This window comes from Schistosoma haematobium, chromosome 4, assembly GCF_000699445.3.
Source record: "Schistosoma haematobium chromosome 4, whole genome shotgun sequence".
In the NCBI taxonomy this organism is placed as follows: Eukaryota; Metazoa; Platyhelminthes; class Trematoda; order Strigeidida; family Schistosomatidae; genus Schistosoma; species Schistosoma haematobium.
The window spans coordinates 30,662,619-30,675,953 of record NC_067199.1 but is presented as its reverse complement, the minus strand read 5'-3'; the positions used below and the strand labels follow the sequence as shown (position 1 = coordinate 30,675,953).

Here is a 13,335-nt window from a genome sequence, read left to right as displayed (position 1 = left end):
ATGGAGTCAGATCGACGGACCTGTAAAGGTCTTTATTCTTTAGTATTGTCGAGTATTCGAGGCAACATTAAACTTCTACTAAATCATCAGTCAGGTCGAATTTGTATCTACCTCAGAACACCACAACATTGGAGAACAGAGAAACAGGTAGGTAGATCATTTTAAGAAACTCTTGAACCGACCAGCCCTACTGAATTTACCCAATATCGAAGCGGCACTTACGGACCTCCCAGTTTATGTTGGCCAGCCAAAAATTGAAGAAACCCGCATAGTAATCAGAAAAATCAAGAGTGGCAAAGCAGCTGGACCAGACATTATTCAAGCAGAGGCACTGAAAGGAGACGTAGCAGTAACTGCAAAGATACCCCATATTCTCTTTAGCAAGATTTGGGATGAAAAACAAGTTCCAACAGATTGAAAAGAAGGATACCTGATCAACAGGTTATTGTTAAACAGGATGAAGGACTCCACAAACGCCCAACTTCGAGACCAACAGGCTGGATTCCGTAGGGATAGATCGTGTACAGACCGAATCGCAACTCCACGGTTCATTGTGAAATAATCAATTGAATGCGATTCATCACTCCACATCAATTTCATTGACTAAGAAAAAGCATTTGACAGCGTATACAGGAAGACACTATAGAGGCTTCTTCGACACCATAATGTGTTTGAGAAGATAGTCAGCATCATACGGAATTCCTACGATGGATTACACCGCAAAATTGTGCATGGAGGACAGTTGACAAAGTCGTTCAAGGTGGAGACCGGTGTTAGGCAAGGTTGCTTACCCTCACCATTCTCTTTCTCCTGGTGATCGACTGGATCATGAAGACGTCAACAGCCGTGGGGAAGCATGGGATACAGTGGCCAGCTAGGATGCAGCTGAACGATCTAGACTCCTCAGGCGATCTGGCTCTTCTATCGCAAACGCAACAAAAAATGCAGGATAAGACGACCAGTGTAGCAGCAGCCTCGACAGCAGTAGGTCTCAACACACACAAAGGAAAAAGCAAGATTCTCCGATACAGCACAGCACGCAACAATCGAATCACACTTAATGAAGAAGCTTTTGAAGATGTAAAAACCTTTACATATCTGGGCAGCATCATTGATGAACACCGTGGACCTGATGCAGATGTGAAGGCGCGGATCGGCAAAGCAAGAGCAGCATATTTACAACTGTGGAACATCTGGAACTCAAAGCAACTGTCAACCAACACTAAGGTCGGGATTTTCAATACAAATGTCAAAACAGTTCGACTGTATGGGGCGGAAACTTGGAGAACTACACTAGCTATAACCCAGAAGATGCAAGTGCTTATTAACAGTTGCCTACGCAAAATACTTCGGATCCGCTGGCCAGGCACTATCAGTAACAATCTACTGTGGGAGAGAACAAACCAGATACTAGTGAAGGAGGAAATCGGGAAGAAGCTCAGTTAAAGACAGTCGTTGTAAATTATTTTTTCTAGTTCGTCTGGCCACACATGCTCCATTATACTGACAAAATATTAATAATGTTTAAGCGTCCTATGAAACCCGGATGTCTGACAAACAGGTTAGGATATTCAAGGTTAGATAACTACTGCGCAGGCTGTAGCAGCTCACACATATTTGATCTTGTTCACATTTAATTTGATTAAGTATAATATTTGGAAGTATTTGAATTATAGTACAAACTAAGAGTCCCAGAAATGACGCAATTGAATCAAGAATTACGATACAAGCACAAACAAATGTATTGTATTTGGAATTCCAAATCGAGCATTCAACAAATGCAAAGGTATCATTAGTTCGTTCAAACACCACATTAGGCCCTTTTATTAACGTATTTAACAGACGGAGCCATTCGTCGTTGTGCCTCTGATGAGCAAGGAGAGACGAAACATCAATATGACACTAATGCCTAAAGCAGAAAATAAATCCGACATAAAAACATAAGGGAAGTGAAAATTAGCCCTTCATTTTGCTGAGAATTCGTCATCGCAAATGTATCCGTGACTATAATTGGTATTGATTTCTTGAAGAATTTCGACTTATTAGTAGATCCCCGACTAAACTGACCCTTGAATAGAGGTAATTCTGTAATGATAAAAGGAGTGATCACTGACCACGTATCTATGAACTTATTCGTGTTCAAAGACAAAAGTGATCCATATAAGTCTCTTCTAAATGAGTACGCCGATTTGACGAGTATGTCGTACGATAGCAGTGATCTTAAACATATTGTGTAGCACCACATTGTAACGAATGGTCCATCAACTAACTCAAGATCACGAAGGTTAGACCCAAAAATGTTAAATATTGATGAAACTTGGTATTATAAGGCCATCTAACAGTACTTGGGCATCCCTGCTGCATATGGTTCCCAAAAAGGACAAAGAAATCAGGCAATGTGGAGATTATAGAGCTCTTATAAAACAAACTGTGGTAGGTAGATATCCGGTGCCACACATCCACGACATCATTATCGATGTGGAAGCCGCCACGATCTTGTCAAAGATTGATCTTTTTAAGGCATATTACCACGTTCTCGTGACGCCAAATGTACCGAAAACGGCTGTAATCTTCAGTCCGGGTTACTTGAATTTTCGCGGATTTCCTTCAACTAACTTATATAGCTCAAGCCTTCCAGTGACTCACTGATCAGGTCGTTATGGGTTTGACATATCGATGATATGCTAGTAGCTGGTGCAACTATAGAAGGACATCTACAAAATATACGACAGTTGTTTATGAAACTTCAAGAATATGACGTGACTATTAAGGTGGAGAAGTGTGAACTTGGAAAAGAATCATTTCAATTCTTGGGTCATACGATAGATTCTCAAGGTATCACACCACTTCCGACTACAGTTGTTGATATTCGTGATTATCCGTTACCCAAGTCACAAAGAAAATTACGATGATTCTTAGGACTAATGAACTATTATAGACGATTTATTTCAAACTGCGCAACGATATTGAAACCATTGACGGACGCTCTGCGAGGGCATGTCCGAACATTCCATCTATCAACAGAGATTATGCAGGCGTTCGAGTACGTCAAGCGAGTGCTAGATGAGAAGATGATGTTAGTACGACAAAAGAGCGAAGCGCCACCAGCCGTCAAGGCGGACGCGTCGAACATAGCAGTGGGAGCCGTACTGCAACAGTTAGTAAATAGTACATGGGAACCACTTTCATTTTCCTCGAAGAGATTAAATCCTACTCAAACGAGGTGTAGTGCGTTCGGAAGAGAACTGTTGGCGATTTGCTTCTCAACAAAGCATTTCCGATATATGACAGAGGGTATCAACTTCACAGTGTATGAAGATCACAAACTAGAAATTTAAGATACACCGTCACACTAGTTCCGCAGTAAGTCCTTTCCGTCACTCGGATAGCAGGTTCCAGCTCGTACACATCGATATTAAGGGACTGCTGCCAATTTCAAATGGCTTTAGTTACTTTTGACAAATTCACGCAATGGCATGTAGCATTGACCATAAAAGACACTTCAGCCTAAACTAGAGCTTAAACACTAGTGGAGCATCGGGTTTCTTATTATGGTGGGCCTGCTAATATTACAACCGATAGAGGAGAGAGCCACATCTTCCAACAACTCAAAAAGCCCCTTGAAACCAAACACATTCGCACAACATCCTACCATTTGATAGCGAATTATGTAGCAGAGAGATTACACCGGCAACTCACGGAAACGTGAGTTCAAATCGTCAACGACGTCGACGGAGAAAAACGAAGGGAGTCCAGTTGTGACAAGATATGGTTGAAGAGTTAGATGGCCGACACGATACATAGCTACGATTTTGAAATAATGACTTCTTTTACCTATTCGCATGAGTTTATTCCCCTTTATATTGTATGTGAGCATCGAAAGTTTTAACTCATTTATTATATTCTAACCATTTAAGCTACTAACACTAAAGGTAGCAGAATGAAAATGTGTGCAGGCGGCAAGTAATGCTCCTTCATGAACTCACTCGCTCGCCTGCTCTTCGGCACTCGCATTTCATTCTTGCTACGTGTGCCTGTGGTTTCGGTGGTCTGTGTAGTGCGATAATAAACGTAATCAACACTTTGGATACTTTTTCTGATCTGTGCACCATTGAGCGTTATCTAGTAACGGTTATCAAGACGAGAAGTATACAAAGCTTAAGAATGATATCAAATACCAACCGTCGCAAGTGATATTTCGACGTAAGACTACGTCGATCAAGTAGTCTGTAGTAGGTTAGTGTTGCATTGTGTTGAAATTTTACTTATTGTACGCATTAATTGTTGTATGGATTCTGAACGATTAAAAGCATTCTAACTCGTTCAAATAAATTGTTTGTTTGCCCATGTGCTATATTTAGTTATATATTTAACGTACAAGTACTTTATGCACTAGCAGATCATGCCGTAGTGTCGGCTACTTATTCTAGATTCTGGACAGACCAATTTATTCATTCTTCTTGAGCGACGTTTAGACCTTGTTAATTATTCACTTATCAACTCTGACTTTTTATATGAGCGTATGTGTGTGCACATCTTATCCTACTCATCTTATGTTTGTATCTCATAATTCTGTGACTATAAATATTGATTAGTGCTTGACTAAATGTAGTTGGCTTACATGCCTTCTTCACTGCGTATCATTTCGTTTTTCTCTCTTTTTGCTTCGTCCCTCTGATTGTCTAATCAGATCAATGACGGTACAAAATATACGTATTCAAAAATCCATTCCGTTGTACACTAAAGCGGATTAAGTCGATAACTGTGTACGAGAATAGTCAGGATATATATTTTGATAACGATTATTCGTACAATCCAACTGGAGTCAGATATCGGGCCACGACAATTCCAGTACTTTACACAATTATTCATCGTTGTTTCAAAAATAGATTAGAGAGCATTTTATGATCAGTTTTAGAATATATATACCCATCTGGTCTGTACAAAATCGCCTTGTGTTATCTGAGTTCCTTAACTTCATTATCACAGCTGTCACTCAGCATTTCTTATTGTTGTTTGATGACTATTTCATAAATATGCAGTCTGGTTCAGCTTCTTTATTTTAAAAGAAGTTTACCCTGTTTTTCCAAAACATGACTTTGAACTACACCTACGCTCCTGCCTGAAATATAATTCTTTTTTACCTTTAAAACCCTCATGGTTAGAGCAAATAAACTTACTAAACGTTATCGAGAAAGTATAAGAAATAATTATATTTCATTTTTAAAGAACTATATATTCGAAAGCAACATGTCGATGCATTGTTGACGCATACACAACTGAGAAAGTATTGATGTACTACATTTCAGAGGATGTGTTGCCTAGATGATTTAGAATAAGAAAAATCCAAAGAGTTTAAAAATAAAGTGGTACTTATCAGTAGTCTCTGAGACCTCTGGTATGAAGTTATAGCTGAGTTTTACAGAAAGTGCTCTAATTTTTACGACTGCAGTTGGTTCTTCTTTATGATTAGGTTGGAAAGACTGTCTAGAAGGTCAGTAAGGTGATGTTTGCGGGTAAATCAAAGCAACCATCTTCTGAGTTCAGACAGTCGTTTATTATAAAGATCCTTTGATAGTATATGAATCCATTTTTTCTATTGTTATACTGGTAGTAACCCTGGAATAGTGTATTGGCTCACATTTATCACGTTGTCTGCATTGTTTAAAACTGGCTGCTGCCTTTGAATTATCTAAGTTGGTCTGACGGGATAGATCGTCACCTTCCCCGAATGCTCTTTTATACAAATTCGTTTAAAGTTATTAAGAAAATAGATCACTGATATATTGCGAGATTTACAAGACTTCTTATTTACAGTAAGTTAATAGACAATAGATGATGTACTTAACTGTCACTTGGAATTTCAGTGCCCAATTCCAAGTACCTAATCTAACAAACGAATACTCAAAGTACCACATATATCAACATAGATATATGAACATTATGATTGTGTACCAAACTTAATGTCGAACATTTTGCTTTTGTAATGGTTGATGAATAGTGAAGTAGTAATGAGTAGTAAAAACTCCCGTTCGTGTGCTTAATAATACACTAAAGCAATTATTTTAATTAAAATTTGTCATTTTAATTAACATGATGATCACCAACAATTTCGGTTTATGAAATTAGTTTATCACTGTTTTCCATTCTCAATGTCATGAATTTATTCTAATTTGAGACCAGTAATTCTTTCCATAATCTACAATCACCTTTATTCTTTGAAATCCACTGATAACATTGGAATAAATGAATCTGATTGTTTAGCTGGTTTGTGATTAGTACTTTATCTAAATACCAATCAGGACTAACACCTGTGTTGTCATGTTCTATAATAATCCGTTGAATAAATTCTGGAAAATCAAAAAGAATTGTTACTAGTGTATTTATTTAAGAGTAAAATAAAGTTCGCTAAAAATTGGGAACACACTAGTTATATAAACATTGATAAATTTGCTGGTGAAATCTCAATAAACTACGTAGATTATGTAACCTTGGAATATATAATAGGTCCGCTTACTAGTATATTTGAAATAACTTCTAATAAACCTGTAAGCTATCGATTATGTCTGGTCTAAAAGCTCACATAGAATTTTAAGAAGAGTTTCTGCCTATTAACGAATTAGGGATAGAATCACTTTCAACTCCGTGTATCTGAGGCTAATAAATCAGAAAGAACATCTAAAATTTAAAGGACAAACGCCTCTTTGAGTTGACTACTCAATTTAGCACAAATATTGCTCATAATTACTACTGCTAATACTATCAGTAGTAGCACTATAAATCAGTTCATTTAACCAAATGATGTTATAATATTACACTTTCCACAGTTGAAATACGATCTTTCCCAGCATTTTATAGAACTGAACTCAATGAAGATGGGACTTATTTATGTAGTTCTACTATATAATTATAAAATGTCATCGTTTTACCTACCCAAATCGATAGATTCAACATAAAATTCGTCAAGTTGTTTCCTGTCAAACAAATTCTTGTTTTCTCGTTTTAAAGCAATCCGTCCAGAGTTTAAGCCTGGTGTGGTACTGAACATTGTGATGAAAATATTGGCATCTGTATTTGCACATCCTTTTGTTCCAGTATATATGGAAACTTTATACATGATAGTTTGTTTGTCTAAAATGACAATATTGGAAGTTGTTCAATAGTATGACCAATAATGTATTAATATTAATTCCAGATAACTAAAAGTTTACACAGATGAAGGGTTTGAATGCAAGCACCTTTAGTAGATCTCTGTATTATGGACAGAAAGAGCCCATAAGAATTGTGTAACACATTTGAAATAAGTTTTCCTAAGATTTCTCTTTGTGATTCATAAACTGAATAGTACAGTTCAAGCGTTTTACTATTCATATATACAACAAAATCAAAAATAACTCTGAAAGTGAGCTTTTCATCTGAAATAATTTAGCTCAGAAAATACAAACCTGCTTATGATATATCTCTTATATAAAATGTCTGTTGCTGAGATTTTTCCAACATTTCACTGAATACAGAGATTATTTAATGCTGAAATGAATTTTTCTTAGTCATTTACTTCCTATAAGTAGCGCAAGTGACATCCTATTGACATTAGCAATTAATAACTCAGTTAAAAGCAAATCTAAATCTCAGCACCCTTTGAAATCTTAAACATCTCATGATATGATAATTACGAAATATTGTAGACAATTAATTTTAACTATATTAGTGTTTTATTCGATGTGATACTTTGTTACAAAGCATCGTTTTCATTATATTTGAATAGTGTTTTAAGTTTAATTCAGTGAAGATTGTTTACTCATTCTATTCTTTATATCACGTCAATATAAAAGTTAAGCTTCTGAATGTGGACAATAAAATTCACTTTCAAGTGTGTAAAATATCGAAGTAAAAAGGATGATTACTTTTGTTGAATAACTGTGTCTTTACACTAGTTATACTAGAACACAAGAGAAAACGTATATTTGAATAAAGCAAAAATAAAGTTTCTAATAGATCAATACGAATTCATATTATTGAGCGAACAATGGTTATTCCTGCTTAATTCGAATTTATATACTAGAAAAGTTGTACAAAATGACTATTTTAACTAGTTATAATAATTAACTACATGAGTAACTTAATTTTTTTTCTAAGTGAAACATTAAAACGAAATCTGGGTTCGATAGATGACCAGAATAACAAAAATATCTTTTGCAAACAAACCCATTGATTTTGTTTGAGAAAACAGATAGGTTGGAATGAATTGTCTATTCCACAGACAACTAATGTTGTTTTCTTGTTATTTAGATAAACTATATTGATCTTATATGGAAGTAGAGAATTTTTTGATGTCCATCTTGAATAATGATTTTTACAAATTTGTGTTGTAACCCATTGATATAGTACTTTCTGACCATTTACTATTACAACATTTTGGAAAATTAATAAAATTTGCAATGATTACATAATGAGATAAAGTACCATATTAAAGAACTGCTGCTGTCACTTTATGATCAATCACTAGCAGCAGTAAGTTACAGGCAAGCTATATGTTTAGCATAGAAAATAAACACTTTTTCTTGAATAGTTTACATTAAGGTTACAGATACTTTTAATTTTCTCATATGAATAAGTCTTGACGTTTTCAATGATCAGTTTAAGGAAAAGATTTACAAAGTTTAACTGGCATATAATCTAGTGTTATGCAATTATTGACAAACGACAATATTAGACCTAACACTTTTAGATTAATCATTCTAACTTAATAGACCACTAATCTAAATAAAATCTGAATATCAGTCAGTCAGCTACAACGTAGGACCAGGCATATATATGCATCGGTCCAAGTTGCCATACCTCATTAACACAACAAGATGGACACTGGATTCATATAAGTAGTTAATTCAGAGGTGGTAATATTGCTTTCAGTGAGTTACCATCTCACAACAGACCCGGTTGAACTCCACTGGTCACGGTTTCTCACTAGAACTCCAGGAACTACAGCTTGGAGACTGTCACTAGTATGCATACGATGATTACTATAATATCCACAAATCCCTCTCTGAAAATTTATATATTATCAATATTTTTTGATTGATCACAGTTTGATAGAAAAGAAAAGAACTTCCAACTTGCTAAGAATATTCACTTTACTAAAAAATTGAAATAAAGAGTGGGTAAATATAAAACAGGTCAAATTGTCTGCTGCATATTTTCCATTAAAATATCAGAAATTTAATATACAAATAACATTGATACTTACTTTTTAGTTCATTGAATGCTTTCTTATACGGATCTTCAATTATTTTACTGTAATTCACTAGAACGTCTTTTTTCAAATTAGAAGTTGGAGTAACACTTAACCATTGATGAATAGTAAATATATACGTCCGTTTACTTACTGGATCTGTTATACTTACTTTTTCACAGAACCACTTTTGTAATTGGACATCATTTGGATTTATTTGTTTGTCAATATTTCGTTCTTGTATGCCTAGTCGAATGGTTTCAAGGTCACCTAGTGGGAAGCTTGGTAATCTTAAGATATCATGGTAGAAAAACAAAAGTATTTTGATTAACATAACGATTACTGATATTTGTCAACATTAAATACAAGAATTATACTTCATCATATAGTGTCTCATAACAGAAATCAATTATTGAAGGAAAATATCGATAAACCGGTCAGGGAACGGGATTGCTTCTTATTGAGTAGATTGTAAAGTAGTCTTTACGAATTGACACCTTTATTTATAATAAATTCAATTGAATTTTATGTATTTTTATTTCATGCATGATTTGATTAAGTTATTTAATTTCGCATCGTAAACATATTGTCCTTATTCAAACAGACGTAAATGTACTTTTTAATATAAATTAAGGATTGATCGGTTATTTGTTGCAGATAAATTTCATGAGAATAAACATATGCCTACAATCTACAGAGCTGTCTTGAAGTTGATAATAACAAAGTAAATTGTCAGTGATTAGCTTCTTTTACTGATTATCATCAAATATTTTACTGACTAATTGATACTTTTATGTTTGCATACGTAAATTGGTCCAATGATTGAACAGATATTTACTTTATCTAATATAATCTTATGACTAAGTGTTCTGAACATTCTTCAAGAAAAGTAATCGCATAAGCCTTCTATTTAAATAGTGTTGTAAATTGAGTATCAAATTTTGTATTCCAGTCTACATTATGAAACAGTTCATTGAGAACATCGTAGCCATTAATTTATGATATCCAAATAGCGATCTGTGAAAACTACCACTATATTTTCTAATAAAGTAACCTAAATAGTCGAATGTACATTGTTGATTCAAAATAGTTAATTATATATATTTTAATAGTTGAATTCATGAGTCAATTGAAGCTAGACCACCATGGAAAACCTGGAAGCACTGAATGGCCGTTTCGTCCTGGTGTGGGACTCCTCAGCAGCGCTCATTCCCGCCCCCGCCCCACGAGACTCGAACCCATGACCTATCGGTCCATTAAAATTAATGAACATTTCAAACATGAACCTATCTCACAACAATGCAGCGTTGACACGTTGCAACAATTGGCGATTGGGTAGAGAATTCTTGAACCCTCGATCTTCAAGGTCAATCTATATTTGGACGAAATTCAGTTCAATTATTTCGACCAATCAGTATCCAGACTGTCATTAGTATCCTTGATCGACATTGGTCATTATTCATACAGCTAATTTTCATTGCTGGTGCTGATTTAAAAAAATGACTCACCCACCCGATCGATTACAGCTGCTGCCTGAACGACATTTGGAGTTCTTAGTCAAATTCCGCACGCAGCTGCTGAATCACCCACGCTTTGGAGATACGACGGAAGTAGATGGGTTGATTTCTCAATTGCACAGTGAGCTGGAAAATGATTGCAGCCTCCATGAATCCTCGAAAAGTCGTATTTCAAATGACAGCAGCCATTCATGATCCGCCCAGTGGTCCAGAAATGTTCAATTCAGAAACATGCCCTGTCGTGGGTTCAAATCCCACTGTCCCCGAAACATGTACAGACAGTGAGGTATCCAGTTCACAAGAAGATTCCCTCGTTTTGCGAGAAAATGTCACATGCATCAAATAATAGTCAAGATCCTAGTGCAGTTTTGTTGCACGCTGATTATCACAGTGATTAACTATCTACTAATGAGAATTTCAAGAAATTCGACAACAATGTTATAGAAGATTCTGATGACTTCGAATTGAATGGCTTTTATCCTCACTATCTGGTCAGTCTTACTGGATTCTCTGTTCAATATGTTTTAAATGCAGTTAAATTAACTGTAATTTGAGTTTATCAGGACCCAACATTATTTCGCGGGGGAGGATGGACGCGGAAAATTTTAAAATCCGGATCTTCAAAAAAAGGAAGGTGTTGGGATATTCAGAAAAATATCCCAATAATTATCCTGTTAAGTCTAATGCTATCCTTGGACTTGGAATGGACATTTCCTATTGGTCAATATTTATTTCACTTGTCAAATATTGTACAAATGTTGTTTTCTATTTTATGGTACGATGTGGTCTGTTTGATTGGTATATAAACAGAGTATGTCTGAAATATAAGGATTCATATCTTAGAGGCTGGGACTTGCGTTCTGGACTCAACTGGCTGGGATAGACAGGGTAGCGGAGCAATCAGAGCCCTAGGTCGTTCTTACGTGCCTACGCATCTTTGAATCGATCGATCATTCGCTAACCTCCAATCTGCAGCATTTCACGTTACAACACTTTAAATCATAACTCTACGAATTTCATGAAACAAATAAAAAAAACTTGACAAAATAAACCTACTGAAATGTATTCGTTTGATTAACTTGAAGTATTGGATTACCAACTTGATTAACTAGTTCCAACTTCGGACTACGACCATGTTTACCTTCTACAATAATCCATGCATCACAAGTTGTACCCGAATCTTTTAGATTACCAGTTTCTATTACTACTTCATATACTAAAATAAATATTAGTGGTAATTGAAGTCTAATAAAATTTAAATAGATTTATAACTATTACATATGATTAATAACCCTAAAATGTGTCATTAATTGGATTTTTAGTTGTACAATAGAAAATCAAATGTATTATTAGAGAGTTTTGCTAAAAGACTATCAAATGTAGTTTATTTAGTAAACAAATAAGATAGAAAGTATCTTATACATTCATACAATGAATTTAAACAGCTAAGTCATCGCACAGTTTTTACTAATTACACAATTCAAAATGGTTATTATTGATTTGAAGATGATGCTTTATAAACTTCATGTAGAAATCAAGTAAGAAGTGAAGGCAGATAATACTTACTGAGGATAGGTAATGTGTTACCTGATATTGTGAGTTTAATGAAGTAAAAATGGGAAAATATTCATTCTATCGGAATAGCTTAAAGGAATAATATTCCATGTTAAATATAATGATTCTAATCAACTCCAGAATGGATTTATGTTGTGAGCTGGTAGGAGTTTTTAGCTAAAAAAAACTAATAGGCCATTACAAGTATAGGTTTGGATTTTTTTGTCGGTATTCTGATAATGGTATAAACATTATACCTGTTGAATACGTTAATGATTACATGAGCGCAGCAGATTAGTAGATAATCCGTTGAATTTGAAGTGAAAGGTGATGAGTTCGAATTCTAATTTTAACATTTCTATTAGGATAAAGGTAAATCTTATTCCAAATAAGACGAGATATGCATCTTGGATTCACTGCTACGATCCATTTGTTCTATAAAAACTTATTACTTTGCAATGATTTGGTCAACTGGTTAGCAAAAAGACATCATAGTAACAACAAAATTCTAACTAGAGTTGTAGATTTAATAAATTATAATTCATACGTATATTTATCACCTTTCATTGTAATTGTCTTTGATAGTACCCACTGAAAATTAACCATGTTTAAAAGGCATGACTTTTGTTTAAGACAAATATCAATACGTATCCGATTTTTAAGACGCATAACTTTATTCCTCTTACAGAGAATAAATTTTTGTATGAAAATAAACATAAACAAACTGGGATCGAAATTGTTGAGTTTATAATTCTATTGCGATTCAGAAGTAGCCAGCAATAATCACAAAAAGTAATAAGAAAAACTTGAAGACCTTAAAGATTTGTGCAAAATAAACAATTTAGACAATTCTTCTTAAAGTGATAAGCAGAAGGATGCTTGAATAATTATCTGTCACTAAAAGTCTATTAGGCTGATAATTGCATACATAGAATCTTCATAAAAACATTTTAAAAATGTAGAAAATAAAACATAGTTGGTCTAAAATATATTTGTCATTTTCAATTAAATATAAATGAAAAACTAAACTAGAGA

At 34.6% G+C, this 13,335-nt stretch overlaps 1 protein-coding gene across 2 annotated transcripts in view; it reads right to left on the bottom strand.

The window, feature by feature from the left end:
- Window positions 1-5,568: 5,568 nt before the first annotated feature.
- Window positions 5,569-13,335, bottom strand: part of LOXHD1_1 (Lipoxygenase y domain-containing protein 1) — a 75,011-nt gene continuing 67,244 nt past the window's right edge. Inside the window, exons 32-35 of one of the 2 annotated variants that reach the window (XM_051208222.1) lie at window positions 11,803-11,962; window positions 9,245-9,519; window positions 6,934-7,131; window positions 5,569-6,350 (exon numbers count right to left, since the gene is read on the bottom strand). In XM_051208222.1, coding sequence (XP_051066751.1) covers window positions 6,169-6,350; window positions 6,934-7,131; window positions 9,245-9,519; window positions 11,803-11,962 — 815 coding nt within the window. In that variant the 3' untranslated portion in view covers window positions 5,569-6,168. Of the gene's footprint in view, window positions 6,351-6,933; window positions 7,132-9,244; window positions 9,520-11,543; window positions 11,963-13,335 lie in introns of those variants that run through there. The other variant, XM_051208223.1, reaches the window with a different exon arrangement.